The sequence below is a fragment of the Anas acuta genome, chromosome 4 (genome assembly GCF_963932015.1).
Source record: "Anas acuta chromosome 4, bAnaAcu1.1, whole genome shotgun sequence".
Classification (NCBI taxonomy): domain Eukaryota; kingdom Metazoa; phylum Chordata; class Aves; order Anseriformes; family Anatidae; genus Anas; species Anas acuta.
In genome coordinates, this window is record NC_088982.1 from 47,842,942 (window position 1) to 47,865,139 (window position 22,198).

Below are 22,198 nucleotides of genomic sequence, written 5' to 3' on the forward strand. Positions count from 1 at the left end.
AAGTAATTTTCCAATAAGTCTATGATTTGTTTGTTATGATAAATAATGGAGTTCCACAAAGTAGCCTGGATTACTCTGTAAAGTACATTTCTAAAGTAAATTATATTTTGACATAGACAAATAAAACTTTAGACATCCAGGGAAAAGCAATGAAGACTACTTAAGGGACAGAGAGAGGTGGGAAGAAGCAGGATTTGTAAAGGAGACCTGTTGGATAATAGTGCTTATGGTAAGTAAGCATATGAACATAAATTTCTGCTGCTGATTTGAATGGAAAAATATGAGAAGGGTGACTGCATGTAGAACAAAAAATTTAGGAAGTACGTATCTCTTTATCTAGAGCATTAAAGAAACATATAATACATTTGCTTCTGCAAACAGCTTTTCCCATTTTTTATTTTTAAAGAAAACCTTACCCAAACAAATTACAATCTACAGGCCAAAAAAGACCCTCCAAGTCCTATGGTAACTGTCTTATCATGAGAAGCTTCTCATGAGAGAGAAATTAATTAATATTTAGTAATTGTACATTCACAGGGCAAGAATACTTAAATTGTCATTAATTTATGAGAAAAAAATGAAATTCAAAGGAGGAGACTGAAGGAAGAACAGAATTCAAAATGGAAACTGAATGAATTATTAAATGAATTATTAAAGCAAATTACCAAGAGAAATAAGGGAGTTTCCATCTATTTGTATCTTTAACTCAGGTACAAATGCATTTCTGGGAGGATACAGTTCAGGCAAACAAAGGATTAGACCTGTATTCAGACATATCAGGTTGCAATTTAATGTCTTGTGAAATGGAGAAGACAGATTAGAGCCACATAAAATGGCTCTGTCACACATAAATCTATGAATCCGTGAAAATACCTATTCTGAATAATCGAACTGCATCGGAATGAAACTAAAAACAGATTTTAAACTGCTATTTATATAACAAATGTGATTACAGTAGAGACTCTTTCCAACACTGCTGAATTCTCTCAGGTGTTTTTAGAGGATCTTTACAGTAGGGGAGATTCTGTTGTCTTCAGTGGGATTTAGACCAGGCCGTTAATCTCAGAATGTTTTTACCATTCACTTCAGGGGTCATCCAGCTATCTCCCAGACCAACTACTTCATTCTCAGTGGATTTTACTGCAAACTTGAGGGAAAACAGAATTCAGAGCACAAAAAAAGAGGTTTCAGTCTCTAGAGAATTAAAACACAGTTCACGCAGTTTAGATGCCTCTCTTGTAGAAATGGGATGTACAGCCCTATTTACCTTTATATTGCATGCCTCTGTTGACTACAAAAGTCATGACATGTTGAAATAAACATTCTGAAAAGCCATGTAAGGAGCTAATAAAGACGACACCAGAATACAGAGATAATTAGTATTTTTTAAATATAAATCTAAGAGGCTAATTAACAGAGAAGAGATGAATATGTAGTCCAAGAGATTTTATAGAAATGTTAAACAATGATAATAAATAGTTTCTAATTACAGCAAAGCAGTTTCATGAAACAGTTACTTTCAGCTTAAAGCCGAGTTTTCACAGGCTAAAGTATCTTCTCCAACAGAGATAACAAAATCCTAAAAATTCTCAGGCAAGGGGCCTGCTGGGAAGTAGAAGAGAGAGCTAAGACCATATCATAAAGTATACAGAATCCAGGATGAATATTCACAAGAGAACTGAGCTTCTTTAGCCTGGAAAGTAGAAGGCTTTGGGTCACCTAATAGCAACCATCCAGCACCTGCAAAGGTTCTCATGAATACAGAGCCAGGCTTTTCACAATTGGCTCTGCATTAACTGGTATCATTGGAAAAAGCAGGCAATCTTTCAATCACACAGGCCCTTCTTCAGGTGTGATATAGAAGTAACAGACTGCAAAGCCTGAAGAGTAACTACTGAGAGTTCAATTAGTTACATGGCATTTACAAATTTAGACCAGATAAATTAACTTCATTCTGCCAGAAGTGGCCAGAATGACACAAGAACAACTAGATATATTTTATTTAAATTATCTCACAATACATACTGTTGCTACCTACAACCTTTTTGACTAATACTCTAATATGCTGTCTTCCTTTAAAAGACAAGTTAAATAACAATGTTCTACTTACTAGAACAATAGCAAGTTCAGAATCTTCTCAAGTATCTCTCTCGTTTGTTTTAATTGGTCCTAGAATTAGGGTTATTCTCCACACAGATTTAAAAGGAGAAGCAGGATAAGATATGTACTGTTGCTGCATGATCACAGATATTTAATGATAACAAGGCAGTAAAGTAACTAGAGGCTCTTGGATGCAACCTCCCATCTAATACAGGATTATTAAGTAGCACGTAAGGTATCATTTTGCTCTTGTACTCCTATTCCTTTTTCCTCCCATCCAGTACCTTTCAGTGTTAAGTGTTCTCATTAATCCTTCCTCTTTCACCTGCTGCTGCCTGGGTCATGCCTTTCTTCCTCACATTATTGGCCTCTGCTTCTAACAATCTTCTCTTCTGTTGTCCCTCTCCCAGGACCCTTGCACTTCTTCAATTTTAGCCAGTCTTATTCCTCCTTTCCTACATGTCCTTGGATGCTACATGGAGGACCACTACAGGAGCCACAAATAGCCAAGAAGAAAATTATCCTCACTTTCATATCCACAATAGCTTATGGAGCAAAGAAAACGCAGTTACACTGAAAATACGTTCTGCTGTGGTAGTCCCACAGCCTGGGTCTACCAAGTGCATATGGCGTCTTCAGAAAGGTAACAAACTCCAAGAAGCATCCACCCACTATTTAAATCACAGACTGCTTGAAGGGATGTTTTTGCTGTGACAGACTCTGAAAAATCATTACTTTAATTGCAGTATATTTTAGTGACAATTTCTCTGCGTGAACCACCAGTATCAAGTCCCAGATTATGATGTAAAAGGTTTCAGTAAAATGACTCTAGAGTTTTTACTATGAGTAAAACTTGTTTTCTTCCTAACACCCATTTTGGGAGTGATTATGGAATATTAGCAGAAGCATTATAAATTCAAAGACGCAGCAAAACTTTTTATTGAGACAGAAAGCGAAAGTGGAATGTTTCGACCTAAATGGTCAACATAAAAAGAATTAAACTGGATCTGATATTGTTTGTAACAGATGTTTATATAGGTAAAGCCTATATAAACAAACTAAAAAAAAAATCCATTACAATTTCATAAATCTAGCAAAAAGCAGGCACATATTTAGACACATGTTAAGTATAATAAATTTTAGTTATAAAATGAGCTGATAATATTGAAATTAAAGAAAATAATACAATTCCTCACACCTGAGACAATGCAAAAATGAAAACACATTTTCAGAAGTTTTATTTTTAATGCACATTGCAAAATGCCGAACTGCTAAGGACAAACTATTGCTGAGACTATCATCCATTATTACCATTTTTACCAATGCATGAAAGAGCAATGGTTCAGCATTCAGTGTTGGCATCTTTGGAACATATCTGAATGAAAAAGCACTTTTACAGTAATTTCCATTCACTTCCATCTCAAATTATCATCTTGTTGATAAATCATTATCATTAAAGTATACTGACTTGGGAACTAGAATTCAAATTTCTGATGCTAAAGCTCAGAAGCCTGAAAATAAACACTACCCGGGTTCCCTTCCTATGCATTACATATTTTTTATTTTTGCTATTATCATCACTATTCCACAATTCACATAGGTTTGTCCTTCGCTTTTTTTCTTTAGTGCTTATAACACAGACACATGCATTAGACGCGTATGCAACCAATGCTGTGAACTCTGAAATCCTAGCAATCTGATAATATCTTTAGGCACACAGATGAAGAAAATAATTTATTATTTAACAGTTTATTTATCCATAATGGCACTGGTTTTAATTCAGGCAGAGTTACTGGAAAATATAAGATTTTCTTTTAAGCATTGTTTACACTAGTAAGATTTATCCAACCCAAAAGGAGTGATCTAGTCATGTCCTTTCTGTTGTATATATTAGATTTTTCTCAAAAAACACTGCTGAGTTTTTCATATAAAAATTTTGGGATATGTTACAAACGAGATTCCATGGATAACTACCAAAACTTTGGCTTATTATGCAAGATAGCATTAATAACCCAAAGCATTCATGTGCATGTAGACAGTGGTTTGGGGAAGTGCAAATGTGAACATTTTCTTTTACTATTAATTGGAAAATAAAATACACACTACTAAAAAAAAAAATGGAACGAGTCTCTATGTTCATAATGTTGCTTATAAAGTTATCATCACGTTCAATGCAACGTAATTAAAGCTTACACTTTAGAGTTCCACTGTAAAAGTTCTCACTGCCTTCTCAAAACCAATCAAGTCAATGTTCTGAAATGCTTTTATTTTGCTATGAGTTTTACCTTGTGTGAAATTTAAAAAGTAGATAACCTCAGTTTAACTGACAAGCTAGTGAGAATCTGTTCTGCTTTTGTTCCAAAGCAATATTCTATTGTAAGATTTCCAGAAGGGAAGCTTCTGTATTTCAATAAGGGAAAACAAAACCAAAACAAACAAAAAAACAAATAGGAATCAAAAAACACCACCACCAACAAAAACAAACAAACAAAACCACAACTTGATTATAAAAATAAATGTCTGCTTTATTCCCTTAAAGAAGGATAAATGTAAATTTATAAAAATATATCAGTTTATATCAGATAATATAAAATCACATTTACATAAGAGAATACCTTTAGAATGCAACTTCTGACCTCAACAGCAGGCATTGAATTGTAGTAGAAGAAAATAGCCTTGGGTTTAAAACGTGTGGGTGGGGGAAAAAAGCCCCAAATCCTATCCAGGTGGTTATACCTATACCATTCTCTTTCCTAATAATCCCTAATTTGATCCATGAACCAGTGTTTTGAGATAAATATAAAAAAAAAGCAGAGAAGAGTTAATAATAAAACTGAGATTAAAGTACACGGGCTTTCTAATGCTAAGTTATCCTCCCTTCAAAGCAACATTTTTCAACAGAAGTACAGATTAAAAAAAAAAAAAGAGCAAGTACATTAAGTATCTATCCAAATTTAAACCTGTGAAGGCAGTTTATTCATTTAATTGTTATGATATCGATAGCAATTGCTCTTTTTCACTAGTATGTCCCTTTATTTTCTTGCATGTACAGAAATGGGTTTTTGAGACAGAGTAAACAAATCACACTACCAGAATAAACATCTCCTGTAAATATGTGTTTCACCTCTATTTGAATTATATCACGATGCATCTCTGGACTACGTTAATTTTTATACATCCACTGGTACTGAGGAAGCTATGTTCAGATGTGATGAAATACAATGACAAAATGCCTCCGTTCAACATATGACACAGAACTTCCATAGTAAAAGATTTTTGTAGGAAGGAAGGAGACCATGTCTTTTGGATGAAATTTCTTATGAATAATTTGAGTTACATTTGCTCTTCCTTCATTTACGTCTTTCATGACACCAAAGGCTACCATAAATGCTCCCAACTTACCGCTAGTAGAACGTGAAGCATTTATTGCTAGCAGTGTTCATTGCATGGTATGTGACTTAACAATCACGTAAAGTTGGCTGATGTAAAATTATTGCATCATATTACAATTCCTGAAAGCAGTATTTTGCATTATTACTGCAGATCATGTCTTTAGAGAACACAATAGTTTAGACTACTACAATATTTGGAAACTGGGCAGTTGGATATAAATGATTTGTTGTTAAGGCCAAACAAGTTTAACCAAACATTAAAAAAAATGCTACTTGTCAAGGTTTTGTAATTTGGCAACAGTCTCAATTCTTTTCACAGACTGGAAAAGGCAAATGAAGGTGACTGAGCTGCTTCGTATCACCAGATTACTAGAAATATAACATGATCAAACAACTTATTTGAGCTGCCTTCTCAAAACTGTCTGAGCAGTCATTTTTGTGACACACAAAAAAAACATGTTAAGAATTTTGAAATGACAGTTATAATTAGTGTTACTGAAAGCAGCTAAATAAAGATATTAACACTTGGGCTATAAAAGTTTTCCCACATGGAGGATTTCCTTGAAACATTTAAAGCTTAATAAACCCATATGTAACTGAATTCAGCATCTTATGAGAGGAAGTGTCAGACTCGCAGTGCTATTAATTCTGCCTCCAGTATTTTCTGTTGAGTACTCATTACTGTTAAATAAGCTTCTAGATAAATGTGAGTGGCTTAAGTTAATGCAATCAGACTTACTAGTAAAATAACTATCATTTTACTATGTGTTACCAGTGAATATGTAAGTAACTCATTTAAAACCAAAGCCAAAACAAAAGCAGGTAAACTCAGGAATGGATTTTATGAGCAGAGGGAAGAAAGGGCATGGGAAAGAAGTATTAAGACAAAGGTAAACCAGGTTTATAAGCCCTGCTACCTTTTCACGAAGGATAAAGACAGACACTTTAGGGAGGTAGAAGAGATTTATTTGACACAGTGAACTCCCAGCTTAGTGAGCAAATGTTGTCACTGTTGCTTCACATTGCTCCAGAGCCATTGTTATCAGTGCATAAGACAGCATGGGCCAACTAGAACTGATCCGGACCTGACTGAGCACTCCTAGCAGTTGAGATCAAGTCCTGTGATGATGGGATGTCATGACAGCCAAGTCTGACTCTTGATACATATCAAGAACATGCAGGAAGAAAGACTACAAAAGTTTGTTTTTTTTTGTTGTCTCCCCCCCTGCTTCCAGGAACCACATATCAAGTTTATTGTTGTTGTTGTTGTTTTGTTTTTTTGTTTGTTTGTTTGTTTTTAAGTATCTGGTTCCCCTTCCCTTCATATGCAACTGAAGTTGCATGGGGAAACCATCCAAATTGCAACAGCAATGTAAAAAATATGTCAATTCACAGAATGATTTGAAGATTTCATTTCACTTCTAAATAAACTTTTACATTACTCACTCTGCCTTCAGCGACTTTTAAATATCATTATTTAAACATTTTAAAAATAATTTATTTACACATACTCATTTTATTCAACGTTTCATAATTTTTAATAGCAATTTCACATTTAAGTAAGAGTTACATGTATTTTTTAATAGTTCTTATAATACTTACGGGTCTTTCGAGCAGAATCTTCTACAAAAAGAGAAGAAATGTCTTCATCCACCCCTGCTTCGTTCTTTGCAATACAGGTATATGCTCCTGTATCTTCATAGCGCACATTGCTAATATGAACCTCACTGCCATTTGCTGAAAGAAGAGGAAAAATTCAACATACAGACATGCTACAGTGCTTTCAGATTAAACACTCAGAAGGCTTTCTCTGCTCATACTAATTAAACTGTTTTCACTCCTTACTTCATAACTTGGAGACAAGCCAAACTAATCAAAAGGTATTCAAGTGGCTAGTGTACTGCATACACTCATTCATCTGACAGAAATCTGGAACGCCTCCACAGATTTTTCAGTTTGGAGCCAAGTATCTGTCTGAGACTTTATATAGGTTTAAATGACTATGGTCCTCTTTTTTTAAATCAGGCAAATATCGTGTGTTTGTTATGTTGAATTTAGTCACTTGACGCTCTATTACACAAGATAACCAAGCTTTCCATGGAACATAATGGGGTAAATTTTCAACATAAATAATAATATTAATAGAACTAATTGTTTCTAGCAACCAGAGGAACCTGGTTTTGCCTTCTTGTTAAGTACAGTGTAACGACAAAAAAAAAAAAACACGCACACTGGAGTTTTATACCTACATCACTGTAGAAGTCTATGGAAACTACCCTCTGTAACAGTTTCAGGAATATTTTCACACAAATCTCGGGCAAAGTAAACACAGATGGGTTTTACATGTGAAAACTAAGCATTTGCACACAAATGAGGAGTTGTATGTCAGCTTGAGTAGGAATGTCAACAAACAGTCCAGGCAAAGGTCTTTTTAAATAATGTGATTGATTCAATGCATTTTAAGTGTGGAATACTTTTTCTGCTGTAGGATCTATATTTTAAAAACAGTTTTCAATGTATTTTAAAATATGGACCAGGAGGAACACTGGGTCATGGTATAACATTCTCTCTAGGCCATCTTTTGCCTGAATCTAACATGCAGCTAGTTTAACTCTGGGATTAAAAAAATCAGAAAATGCAATGGGATTTTCAAAAAATTATTTCATAAATGCAGTCAAGAAAATAGAATTAGATGTTTCTTGTTTTGAGAAGAAACGATGTTATTTATTTATCATAAATACATGATACAGAGGCAAGGAGAGGAAAAAAAAGGGGAGAGGGGAAAACTTTCCACTCAAATCTCTACAAGAGAAATCAATAGAATGCTGCTATGAAAGAGAAATTCACCAGGAGTCCACCATTGTCTATGCATATTAGGAAGTCTGTCTGTAAAACAATTGTTCACATACATCCCAGAGAGAGGGCCTTGAAATCACAGAGAACTCCATCACTTATAGAGAAGGTAAAACTCTCTTTACAGAAGCCGTTGCCGTCTACCTGTCCTCACCTGTATCTCACACTGCAGCCTATCCTATCCTAATACACGTCCTATTTTTGCAGATGAATGAAATAAGATTTTGAAGAGAAAACTGACCGCACAAGATTTTTTTTCCTATGGCTGATCAAATATCACCAGAAGGAGTATGTAAGAATGTCATGTTGGCTGGGCAGGTTCACTGAAATCTTCAAGCCCTGAAGATTCATAGAAGATTCACAGACTTGCCTTTAATGTTGTTTAAAAGTTAGGTTTCCTTTTAGCTGTGTTGGTTTGGTTTTGGTGTTTTTTGTTTGTTTGTTTGTTTGTTTTGGTGTTTGTTTGTTTGTTTTGGTTGTAGTGTCTTTGTGTTCCCCTTGAGGTCTGCTGGGAACCCTCATATAAAAGCACAATCATTTCATATATTTCTCCTCCTGTACTTTCCACCTAAATTACCATTTCCTGGTAATTCTGCCAGTTAGTACAACCGTTATTTCAATAAAGATAAAGCAGAGAAAAAAAAACATGTCTTCAGGAGTAACTGCAAGACATCATCTAAAATGTTTTAGCTGACTTCAACCCTTGTTTGAAACTATGTAAGGAAAAGCTAGTAAAGAAAGGATGCAGTGATAGAGCATTTGGAACATGTAGAAAAAATATATACCCCTTTACCTTGAAGGGTTAGCTGTTTAGATAACTTTGGAGTGATATCAATTCCATTCTTCAGCCAACCAAGTTGTGGGTTAGGAATACCTTCAGCATGGCACCGAAGGCTAGCTGTCACACCTGGTTCCCTTGCCTGACTCTCTGGATAGACCCGGATGACTGGTGGAACTGAAGGCAGAAAACAGTTATGATTTAGTAGAGAAGAGTATTATCTTCATTTAAAAAAAATGATTATAAACAACTCTAAAGAGTCTTGCAGCTATATATAATGACAGTGCAATACACAGATGTGGTATTAGTCACATATTCAGTGACATTCAATGCTGAACTCTGTCACAGTAAATTCTGAAGCAGAAAGAACGTTCTGTGAGTAAAACCTCTTTTCACTGCCTGTGAAGTCAAAGAAAAGCCTGAATTCTAATTCAGAATTGACTATTTTTTTCCCTTAAATTACTTAAAAATATATTAATAATGTACAATCAGCAAGTTATGATGTGACATACAGAGATAATTGTCTTATTTCACAAAACTTTTAACACTTCCAACACTACATTTCCCCCTTAAAACACCTACCAGTGACCTATTTTACCTGTATAACACATGTAATCACATTTATGATACTTACTACCTTTTGTTTATACTTAATTATAACATTTTGAAATCATGTAAAAATTCAAAGTCATGTATTATAGGTATGACATGGGAAATTTCTTACGTTTTCTGGGAAACTTCTGTCTCAATAAAATGTATGGCTGCATTAGATATGTGCTACAGAACTACAGGAACTTCTGTATCTGATTTAGAGCTTTCTATATTTCTTTTTACTTTAATTAATACAATAGTCCTAGAATTAAATATTGCTTATTTGAAAGCCACAAAAATAAAAGCAAGTCAGTTTATTGTGTTATATGGGTTACTTGATACTGCGTTTCTTATTAGGTAGATCAACAGAATGATCATTATAATTCACATAGACAAGTATACGTAGCCATGTTAAAAAGAAATAAGTTCATATTGTATGTGCTTTATACATGTAACTAGATAACTGAATTTTACCAGAGTATCTCACATATCTGGATCTGAGGCTAATTTTATTTAAGTCCTGGTACTAAAGCATCTGATTTGAATGGTTTCTTTTTGAACTCTAGAGGTTCATAGCTCAGACTAGTCTTCTGAGTTTGTTAGCAAAATGTAAGAACTGTTGACATCATTTTTACAAGTTGTTGACATCAATTTTTACGATTACATTTTTTGCTGCTTACCAACTAAAAATCTGCTGCACACTACATCATTATTGACATATGACATCAACGTGGACATATTCCTATTAGTAATCAATGATTTAATAATCTCGCTGCATCGAATTTTTAAATGAGTAATTGTTGATCATCTATTTAATTGCACATAGAGAAAAGTATTTTGAAGTTGTTTCTAAACAAACAAAAACAAAAAAAAAAAAAAAAAAAAAAAAAAAAAAACCAAACAGAAAGCAACAACCTGTAATGAAGGTTAAAGAAGTATGTTTCCTATTACCCAAAGTTTTGTTTAATATAGCTTTAAAAATGTGGAATACTTTGCTGTGTCACAAAACACAGCTGGATAGAGGATGAATTATCAGTTGATAATGAAAGAAGGTAACAAGATCAAAAATTAACTGTATCTATTTTGGCAAGAGATTAAATATTTTCAAATGCTATCCAACTGTTTACAAGAAATATCCCAGCATGCCGTCCTATTACAGCATAGAAATGCCTCAGATTTCTACGCTGCAAGAAAAACACAAATGTACTGCATCTCAATTAAGATGTGAAAATCAGTAGGTCGCAGGGATATTTTAATTCTAATTAGAGATGAGGGTCTTTTCAAATAACATATATAGAAAATTATACATCACCCCAATATGCCACCTACAAAAATATAGTAAAACAATGTGGAAAAAGATTAAAAATGTGAAAATTGTGGCTGCCAGTTGTCTAGACTACCAGCTGAGAGCATGGGCATATCAAAAACAAGGATATAAGGTTGCCATTTTCTTCTTCCAGTTTCTGGAAGGGAATGCGCACAATATTTCTACCATACAAGCATTTTTATCTCAAGCCTGAAATTGTCACGCCTCTTCTCCCTCCACCTCTTCCCAGTTTTCTCCTCTCTCTGGCAGGATCTGTGTGGCCTGTACTTCTGGAGTAGGTTCTGTTCCCTTTAGCGGTGTTCTCCCAGACACCTTTATATTTAATTTCTTGCCATATTCAGAATAGAATGGCTTGGTTTGGAAAGGATCTTAATGACCATCTAGTTCCAACTCTCTGCCATGGGCAGAGATGTCACCCACCAGACCAGGTTGCCCAGGGCCTCATCCAACCTGGTCTCGAACACTTACAAGAATGGGGCACCCACAGCTTCTCTGGACAACCAGTGCCAGTGCCTCACCACCCTCTGAGTGAAGAATTCCTCCTAACATCTAATCTAAATCTCCCTTCCTTTAGTTTAAAAAACATTCCCCCTTGTACTCTCATTATTTGCCCAAGTAAAAGGAAACTCTCCATCTGTTTTATAAGCCCCCTGTAAGTATTGAAAGGTCTCCCTTTCAAGGAGAGGAGCCTTCTCTTCTCCAGGCTGAAGAGCCTCACCTCTCTCAGTCTTTCTTCAAAGGAGAAGTACTCCAGTGCTCTCATCATCTTCGTGGCCCTCTACGGAGGGATACTTTCCCTCTATTTCCTGCCATTTCCTAGTTACCCCAGCAATTCTGGTCTGATAGATTATCTACATGATTAAATTTTTTTTCAATATTTGCTTTGCATTTAAATGTTTGTTTTCAAATTACCCTAGAGCCTACCTGTAATATGCCCCTAGGAACTGTGGAACTGATGCATGCAGGCAATTGAAATATTACTGTAGTGTGGGCTCAGTCAGAAAAATTAATTTGGCATGACAAGCTAGATATAAACTCTTCGGGCTCATTTCAGTCACTTTTTTTTTTTTTTAGGTAACAGCATAAATATTCACATAAAGCAATTTTTAAGAACATAAACATTGTAATCATTACTGCTGACTTTCAAAGAGGTATATTCTAATGTCTTAAAAAGAAGCCTACTTTGTAAGGGAGAAGTCATTACACAGATTAAAAAGGGGTGTGGGGAATGGGACAGGACATGGAATGATTGTCTTTACCAGAATCATACATAATACGTAATTGGATGAATCCTACATTCAGTTCAACAAGCCACATGAGATTGCTGACTCCAAATATGATGAATATATAACTACTCGATACTTCTTACAATTGTTACGAAAACCCCTGAAGACTATTTCAGCCAGGTCTAAAAAATTATGAGAGAAACTAGACTGTTCAATCTGTCTGGAATCCAGAGAGAATGTATCTGTTTCAGAAAGAAACATAATATGTATAGTGAATTATGTTCTTCTACTGCTCTCTTTGTTTTGATTGAACTGAGATATTTTCTTTGGAAAAACAAAGATAGCAAGGAATTCCTCAGCCGCTATAAATCACCAATTTATATCTGGTTGAGGGTCTGGACTCTTTTCTTTACCTTAAGGTACTAAAAGTTTTCATTTTTTTTCAGTAGGCCTTTTACTTGCAAAAATTGTTGTCATCTCTCTGCAAAGAAGTTGCCTTGTGTAAAAGCTCAGGGAGCAGGATACCATCATTAGTACATAAATAGAAAGGAAAATGACACATTTGCGTTACATATATGTATATTCTTAGAATAGTTTTGAAGGCAGTCTTCCTTTTTGTTTATAATAAGGCTAATGATATTTTATTTGCTTGCATAGAAACCTTGTCAAAAGTAAAATTCCTCAAATTATTCTTCGAAAAATTTAGGCTATGGCATGCATATACTTGTAAAATAGAAGTGAGTTATAAAAAAAAATACTGAAAATAAGTCTAAAACTGTAATTGCAATCCATCTCCGCTTACAAAACATCTCTGCTTACAAACAGCATATAACTTGATAAGCTTTGAATTAAAAAGAAAACTCAAGCTTTCTGGGTATTTCAGCTTTTTCAATATAATTTTTCAAGACTTTTGTATGTCAGATTCATGTAATCCTCAGAAAAGTAGTAACAAGAAATACTAATAATTTTTAATAATATTCCTTTAACACTTTTAGAGAGAGATGGCTTCCTACCCAACAGTACAACAACTCACATTACAAGACTTTCTGAGTTTGTTACAAATGTTCTGTTTCAGCTAGTTCATTTGGAAGAACTATTCTCCTATAAATTTTGAAAAGTTGCTGTGGAAAAAAAAAAAAAAAAAAGAAGGCTAACAAATTAGCAGCAGGGAAATGACACAAATGTTTCTGAAGTACAGATGACTCACCTCTGCATTTATGTTGTCCTATTTGTACCAGATTCTTTTTAAGTAAAGGATTTTAATGACAAATTATGGACTTGATGTTTCACATATATTACAAGAGACAATATTAGATATACATTTTTAGCTTCTATGATATTAAGACCAATGCATATTGCTGTCATTATCTGAAAACAGACTTCGTAATTCATAGGTTTTTGAATATATGATGTCAACAGCACAAAGGCAATACCTGATGGCATGAATTTCAGTATCACAGATATATGGAGGGGGTAAAAAATATCAAACTATCAGGCTCAGACACTCATTATTGTGACCATTTGATTACAAAAAATATTGTGAGAAAATATGTCTTTTGGTGGAGCTGAAGACTCAGTAGTTCCATGAATTAATGAGACCAAACATTTTAGTTTTCAGAAAGGGCATCCTGAAGACCTTCTATGTTGAATGACTTTTCCAGTATTCAATCAAGAAACACTTGGCTGCTTCTCTTAAATATATCAGCAGCGTCAGCCTCTTAAATGATATGTTATAGATGAATGCCATAGTGATACACCTTATGGAACTTACATTCTGCATACAGAATTATAAAGCATATCATGAGTTTAAAGCAGGGGCTTCAATACTACATATGTGTTTTGGACATAAGAATGTCTGTTATGAGTTGGTCTCAGTATTTAGTCCTCAACATATAATAGTAAAAATTAGTTTTTGTAGGTAGAAAATACAATTGAGGTTAATCTTATCAGAGCTTGCCCCAGATAAAGTTTTAATAAAATAGATCAAAATTATAGTCACAAAAAGTCACACATAAAACTTTGTTTTTTTAAAAATATTATGTAAATATTAATAATTAGCATTATTTAATGAAACAATTACTCTTGGACCATTATGGTGCTTTTTTTTTTTTTAATGTTTACAGGAAAAATGCTCAAATACCAATGTATAATATTGCTTACTACATTTACTTACCGTATTACTTAAGTAAGATTCTGAATTTTTTCACCACAAAACATGTCTTTTACAGCGCTGATTATCTATATTGTTTAAAGACTCCAAAGCAAGTTCATTATTCCTTAGGGATGTACAAGGCAATTCAAAACTTGTAGATTAAACAAATGAAAATCTTAAATTTAATTTAAAAGAAAAGTAAATTAAAATTATATTTATATAAATATTTGCAAACTACTCTATGCATATAGTATAAAAAATACACATTTGTACAAATAGACTCAAGAACTTTAAAAATAATTACATTGTTTTCTTTGAACCCTCACATTAGATCTTTGAGATCAGAGCCTCATTATCCCATTAACCTTTGTCTGACTCTCCTGTTAATACAAGTATCATTATATTAATTAGTCATTATCACAGCTACAAGTACTGACCATCACGCCTGTGCTTAGGAAGATTACTACTCAGAAGTACAGATTTAAAGTATATAAGATCTGTTCACTTCACCAGAGCTTTAAATCTCAGTGTTTTTTTTTAACTCCGTTTATCCACGTTATTAACAGCAAACAATACTATTGATCTAAGGGATTGGTTCCTGCCTGTGCTCCCCCAGAAATCTGCAACCAAAATGGTATGGAAAAGTACCACAGCTATCTGACCAGAGCAAATGTGGATGATTTGCTTAGACATTTTTTTTTATTTTTATTTTTTGTTGTTGAATGATATCAACAACAGCGATTGCATTTAGAACATAAAGGTGGTCTCCAAATGAAAAATACAATCTTCTGACAGATGCTTAGGCACCAGAAAAGCATAGTTGTCCTCCTTCACCTCTCCCAAATTATGTTCCGTAACATTATACTTTTACAGAAAAAAATTAACTTAAGTGGAGTTATGCCTCTATGAGGCATACATCACTCTACTGAACTGAGCCAAAAAGCTAAATGTGAAAAACACTAACATTTTAACTGTTGCAAATCACCTCTTCAGGACTACTAACGCATTGGGATAGGCATGAAAGATGCTGACAAAAATATAATTTTATAAATAAATTAGGTTATTACACATTAAACAGCAGAGGAGGAAGTTGGTCAAGGACCTCTTCCGATGAAGTTCATTAATAATTCTGCTATGTTTGTAGGGATTAAAACACAAGTAAGATGCATGTTAATCTTCCCAGGACTAGTCAAGCCAGCATTTGCTACCTTTCTTTTCAAGTGACAGGAAACAATTCCTGCAGGTAAATTTGAAGGAGGAAAATATGATGATGTCATGTATTATCTCAGGGAGGACAGTCCATTTACAAAATGTTGAAAGAAATAAACTGAAAAAAAAATAAGATGGATAAACAGATATTCTAAGCTGATTTCCTTGAGAAACACAATGGCAGAGATGACATTAAGAAAACAGCAAACAAGCACTAAACATCAAAGTCATTTAAAGTGTGAAGGATATTAACAAGCAGAAAGTGTGGGGGAAAATGAACTGTTAAGAGTGAACCATATAAAAAGCAAGTAAAATCTAAGCAACTGCATTTTTTGTGATTATCAATGAAAAATGTGAATAGGAGGTAAAAATCCAGCATGAAAATAGATGTCAGGAAAAGTAAGATAAGGGTTAATGCAAGTGTCTAACAAATACAGAAACAAAGAGTGATAACAACAGCAGTGGATAATGTCCAGCTTCAGGAGAGAGTAAAAGAGTCTGTTAATGCAAACTAAACATGCAGGAGAAGACTGAATTCAAGCATGATTCTAGACAGGACATGAGATGACATACAGGTAGTTTGGTGTGTAAAGGTGGATTTAAGAGTCAAAGATAAATATGAAGGCTAAAACAATAGGAAAACACAAGGTCACTAAAAAAAAAAAAAAGACATCAAATCTCGCGATAAAGTATAGTGGGACCCTTGGTGAGTGGCTCATCAATGGAGGTTAAAAGTATTTGGGAAAAAATAAAAATAAAAAAGAAAAAAGAGAGAGATGTAGGAAAAAGAGCCAAATGATGATGATGCTGTCTTCAGGGCACCAGAAACAACAGCAGTTGAGTTTTGTCCAAGACTGAGCATTGGCATCGGTTGCCCCGAGAGACTGTAGAGTCTCTCTCCTCAACGATCATCAAAATACATGCAGACATCATCCTGGTCAACCTATTTAGGGGTGGCTATTTAGGCAGCAGGGCACCAGATAACCTCTGTAGGTCACTCAAAAATTCTGTGATTTTGTGATACATAGGTCAGGAAAGCGGTCCGTAGAACTTGGATCAAGATAAATTTAGACGTCCAGAGTTAAAATTCACACTTAGATATCAAAATTAAAAATGTGAATGTAGAACCCTAAAATCAATTTCAGGGTAGTGCATTTTTTAAATTATTTTACTAAATGCAACATTCTTAACATTCTCATTTTTCCCTACTTTATGCATATAAATATAAAATACATTATTCTGCAGGCAACACATTCATAGGTGAACAGTTCACTGTGCAGAGGAAGTTGTCTGCACTATCTAACTCTTTTTAATTAATATTACTCATATAGAAGCACTAAATGAAAATGATTATATTTTATTATTTTGCATAGAACAGTAAAGAAATATAATTGTATCTCATTTTCTGTTAAACTGTAATACTTTATTAAAAAGATAAAACAGCAACAACAACAGATCTGCTTAACAAAATCCAAATCCTAATCTCTTATGACTTGGTAATTGCAACATTTTTCCTTACCATTCACTTGAAGAATATGAGTTTGAAAGAGCTTATCATAGCCATCAGCATAGCAGGTGTAATTTCCCATATGAGTTGTGGTCACTTTAGTAATATACAAGGAGCCATCATCTCCAAAATCCTAACAGGAAAGATCAGAAACAAGGTTATCATGATTACATCTGTATCTCTATAATAATTATGCTCTTCATCTTGTTAACAAAGCTGTGATGCAAATATCACAAATACTCAATCAGAACAACGGACAGTAATCTGAAACACAGACTATTTTTTGTGAATGACAGAGGTGCTTGATCTTGCTGCATGTATTAGATCTGTAAAAGAAAATACACTTCTATTTTATCTATTAGCTAAACTCTGAAGTCCTAAGAATGTTTATATAGCTATGATAACTATTTGCAGAAGTAAAGCTATTTTGGACTGGGTCAGATCTGATAGAAAACCTAAACCACTGCACAATTTAACAAGGTAAATGATATCCTGTAAAAGCGTCGTCATTCTTTGAAACTAGCACATACATAGAAAATAAAATTTAAAAAAAATAATAATTTTTCTTCACATTTGAGTTAACATTTTTAACTTCATTCTCTTAAATATCTTTAAATGGCATACAATTTCCACAAGATCAGAATGCAAAATTTAACTACCATTTCAATTCCTGGTTCAATCCTCAGTACAAGATCAATTAAAAAGACTGATGACTTCTTTATTACTGTTCAAGATAACAGTGTAGTACAATCTAGCATCTGTAGTGTTGATATTAAGTACCAATTACATGTTATAAACAAGTTTCTATGTCAATTATTGTAAAAAAAAAGTATGGAATAATTGTTTATTTGTAATAAGGCTATTGACAATTGCTCTAGAAACACTTTTCAAAACTGAAACTCTTCACAGTATTCTTTGAAAATTTAGGCCATGACATATATACACTTCTAAAACAGAAGTGAGCTATTAAAAGTATTTAAGTTTATCTAGATTTCTGAAGTCCAGTCTCACTAGTAAAGAGATAACTACCATAGCTCTTTTTGTAAGTAAATGGATGTCTGTGCTATGATTTCTCTCTTTTTATTTTCTTATTTGTGGGGAAAAAAAAAAAAAAAAAAGAAAAGAAAAGGAAAAAAAAAAAAGAACATCTCTGTGGCTATTTTAGTCAGAGACATCAGTTTTCAACAGGATTTCCCCTATGATATTGTCATTTCATTACTCAAAACATTTGGGGTTTCTGGGTGAGTTTTGTTTTTCAATTACAAAACAATGTTCCTGGCTTATTATTAGACTGAGTCCAATATTTGTTTTGTTAATTAAATCAAACAATTCAATATACCTGAAACAAAACTATAAGTAGTGTTTGGAAAGTGACAAAGAACTGTAGACAGAGCTCTTTGAGACAGAATGGTGATATATAATTAGTGTTTTATAGAATAACTCACAAGCTAGAGTCACTGAAAAAACTTGTATCAATGCAGACAAACATGATTGAACTTAAGTCTTCAAATATTAACAGCAACAGAGAAGAAAAGATTCTTTTAACTTTGGTAAAAATGTTTGATGACACTAAAAACATTGCTACAAGTCCTGTTGTTTTCTTTTTGTTGTTGTTGTTGTGTTTTGTTTTAAACAGACTACTGCTCAAGTGAAAATGGCATGGTTCTTCTAAAATTAAATTGAGAAACTCTAATTATTTTTGTCCAAAAAGAAAGAAAAAAAATATTGAGCGATTACTTTAACAATGATTCCACTGCAGCTCTGTTCTGTTGAGAGCTTGACATTTAAGAATCATGATGTGTGTCATGAATAACAAGAAAAGCAATACAGAAGGAAAATATTCATTTGACAATGAATGTTTGCTTAGTCGTCTTACTGTTAATAAGAACAGAAATCCAATGGTGACTTTTCTTCATAAAATAATTATTATTTTCTTTGGGTTTATAAAATGCTTTGATATACTAATTCTTGTACACTATGTCTGTGATCATTTATCTGCTGTTCTTTATTATCAGCTCTAGAAAGACCATTGTCAGCTTTCTCCCCGCAGAAGAATGTATAGCAAAAGACTGCTTGAACTTGTGTAACATCATAGGAACTAGAGGCTTTGTTTGCCTTTTTTTTTTTTACACCAACTTATTATCAACATATCGTTCTCTTAAACAACTTCTTTTTGCTTTAAATCGTTATCTGTATTCCAAAACCTGATTTTCCTCTCATCTATGGATCACAATGTGTCCCAAACAAGTCCTCTGTCCCTAAATGAAAAATACCCCGTTTAGTTTCTTTTTCACTCAGCATATGCAAACAGTTCCCTGCTCAAATCTCACTTGCAAAATATAACTGAAAATTCAGTTCAGAGATTAAGAAGTTCAGAAAAATTGGAAAAGAAGTCTGGATTTGGGTAGTCTGAAGCCATCGTATCTGGAGTTGACATGATTTCTTGTTTTTAAATCAGAAAATGTGATTATTCAGTAAAAGCGGACATAACTCCCTTGCAAAACAACAACTGCTAGTGCTTAGTAGTCCCAACTTAATGTAGTCCCAACTTAATTTTTGAGTTCTCACGAACCCAAAAATAGGAAATATTATGTGGTTTTGTGTTTCTTTTAATGTGTTGTTTTGTTGTTTGGTTAGTTTTGATTTTTTGTTCGTTTTTAACCCTTGTAAATTTTTCAGGCCTAGAGGATAACTTTCTCACCAGTATATCAGCCTCAACTTTTTACACAGAGGTGCAAACATATAAAACTAAACAGACTGCATTTAAGAGATCTATGAAGTGGTTAAGAACCTTGTTTGGAAATTTCACCTCTGTAAGCTCAGTTTCTGGCAGGTGATGAATTCTAAATTATGGTTCCTGGAATACCAGCATGCACCTCAACACTGGTACATAGGAAAAAGGTCATTTTCAGGCACCAAAGTTTAGATGCAAGTATGTAAATTTAGATGCACTTAACATACTTTCACAGTATTTATTTTGTGGCCCATTGATCAGAAATAATAATACAATCTTAAGATCGTATTAAGATGAAATATAATATGATCCTAAGACCATATGGCATTAAGATATTCAGCTTCTAAAGAACTTCCTAATATTAACCTGAATTCCAAAACTGCACACTTTGGAAGGAGAAAAAAAAAAGTGAAAAAGATAACATGAACAATAAAAAAAAAAAAGAAACACAGGAATGAGGACATGAGAAATGGAGATGTGCATTCTCAGTTATAATATTCTCAGGTGAGTTTACTGGGTCTTTAATAAATGTAATTAGCAAGCACCAAATAAATAAATAAATAAATAAATAAATAAAAATTAATAGCCCTTTTGATCCCATGATAACTTTTTTTTTCTGTCTTTGACAAAACTACAACAAAGAAGTTATATTGGTTATCTTTGTATTGATTGTTAGCAATATAGTCACTACAACACTGCTACACTATATATACACTATATAATGACAAGATTATATACTATTATATACACTATATAATGACAAACTAATTTGGATGTGAATTTTCCCCTTTTTCTAAAGAATAATCTTGATTTTCTTATATGAAAAGAAACTTCTACCTCTGAGCTGATCAGGGAAAGAATTTCACCCTAGGAATAAAAATTTTGCTTTGGTCTGCTACGGAAAATATGTGCCAACAGTTGCTGCCATCTAGGTATGTTCTCAAAACATTTTTTGGCTTGTAAACACAACTAGTACATATTATCCCATTTTGTACACATGTCCACACTTTCTACATTTGATTTCAGTTTACTCATGAAAGTCCCAATAATTAAAAGTCACTTGTTTACTTATTACCTATATGTTTTCCAGTAGTTATCTTCAACTTATTTATTCTGTGTGTCCTTGGGGAAAAAGAAAGCTTTTGAGGGTTAACTGGAAACATTTTGTAAAATAATTATTGATGTATTAGCTTGCCAGATAAATTCCACTCGCACTTTTCCTGTTGATGTCAATTTTACTCCTACTTTCCGAGGAATCAATTTCTTTGTTCATGTTGGCAGAGCAATGCGAGTCTGTGGTCAGCTATCACATGCCAGAAAAAAAATTTTACACAAAAATCTCAGAATAATTGTATATGGCACCAACATAAGTTTTTTAAGCTTTTCCTTCTCCCTTCAGAAGGAAGCAAAATCTGAGTTTCCTAAGAAGAAATTTCACATACCTTCACTCAGTCTCATATTTTACAGATACAATAAGGACAAATCATAAATTTAATGAAAATCAACTTATTGGAGAATCAGATCAACAGAAAACGGCATATCCAGTCAAATTTTCAAGAAAGATCACAGTATTATATAGTATATAGTTGTAATATACAGTAGAAAGCTTCAGATATCCTCACTAGTATCATTCTACTGTCAATACAGAAAAAGGGGATCATCAGTGAGCAGTTCATAATGTCTTAGTAAATCTCTCATTCAGATTTTGAGAAAGTCTTTGTGCATATCCTAAGACTGTCTTACAAATGTTCAGAGATAACCTTCCATTATCTCTTCCTAAAATAAGACTTCATGATACATGGGAAGTGGCCATTAGTTAAATTCAACAGGATTTGTTCATATTCAGCAAACCTGAGAAAAGATTCACATTTCTCTTACTCTAAATGAAGAGAACACTGTACCTACTTACATAAATAGAGACGTATGATTTTTTGTTATTCTTTTGGATGCTGTATGGACTGAAGTTTCATTTCATGATGAGATAGTAACAGCTAATAGATGGTAGCATACATTATTCTGTGGAAAATCTGCAGCAGCTTTGTGCTATGTTGATTGATAAAAATGTTTTTGCTATCCTGAAAGCTAGTAAGTTTAAAAGTTCACTTAGAATCTGAAGACAAACCACACTGAAAAGTGCCATAAAACCCCACACTCTTGGGTCACTGGTGAGAATCACAGCTTCTTTTATACATAGTTACATGAAGAGAATTTGGATATTTTACACAGGAGGTATGCACTAGACATAAGCACAGTTTTGCCAAAGTACAGGAGCACTAGCAGCTAACTAAAAAACTTCACTAACCTTTTATTTCCTGAAAAATTCTGTAAC

The 22,198-nt window shown here is 33.6% G+C and overlaps 1 protein-coding gene and 1 long non-coding RNA gene across 12 annotated transcripts in view; both read right to left on the reverse strand.

The window, feature by feature from the left end:
- The window catches only part of FSTL5 (follistatin like 5), a 402,914-nt gene that overhangs the window by 48,742 nt on the left and 331,974 nt on the right, over positions 1 to 22,198 (reverse strand). For all 11 annotated transcript variants that reach the window (XM_068681113.1, XM_068681111.1, XM_068681110.1 and 8 more), the window contains 3 exons: positions 17,148 to 17,268; positions 9,139 to 9,300; positions 7,095 to 7,229 (listed from right to left, as the gene is read on the reverse strand). In XM_068681113.1, the coding sequence (XP_068537214.1) occupies positions 7,095 to 7,229; positions 9,139 to 9,300; positions 17,148 to 17,268 (418 nt within the window). The remainder of the gene's footprint in view (positions 1 to 7,094; positions 7,230 to 9,138; positions 9,301 to 17,147; positions 17,269 to 22,198) is intronic.
- On the reverse strand, positions 849 to 1,345 carry LOC137855256 (uncharacterized). Its single transcript, XR_011095642.1, has 2 exons — positions 1,268 to 1,345; positions 849 to 1,147 (listed from the first exon to the last, which is right to left on the reverse strand). It is a non-coding gene; the product is annotated as an uncharacterized lncRNA (long non-coding RNA).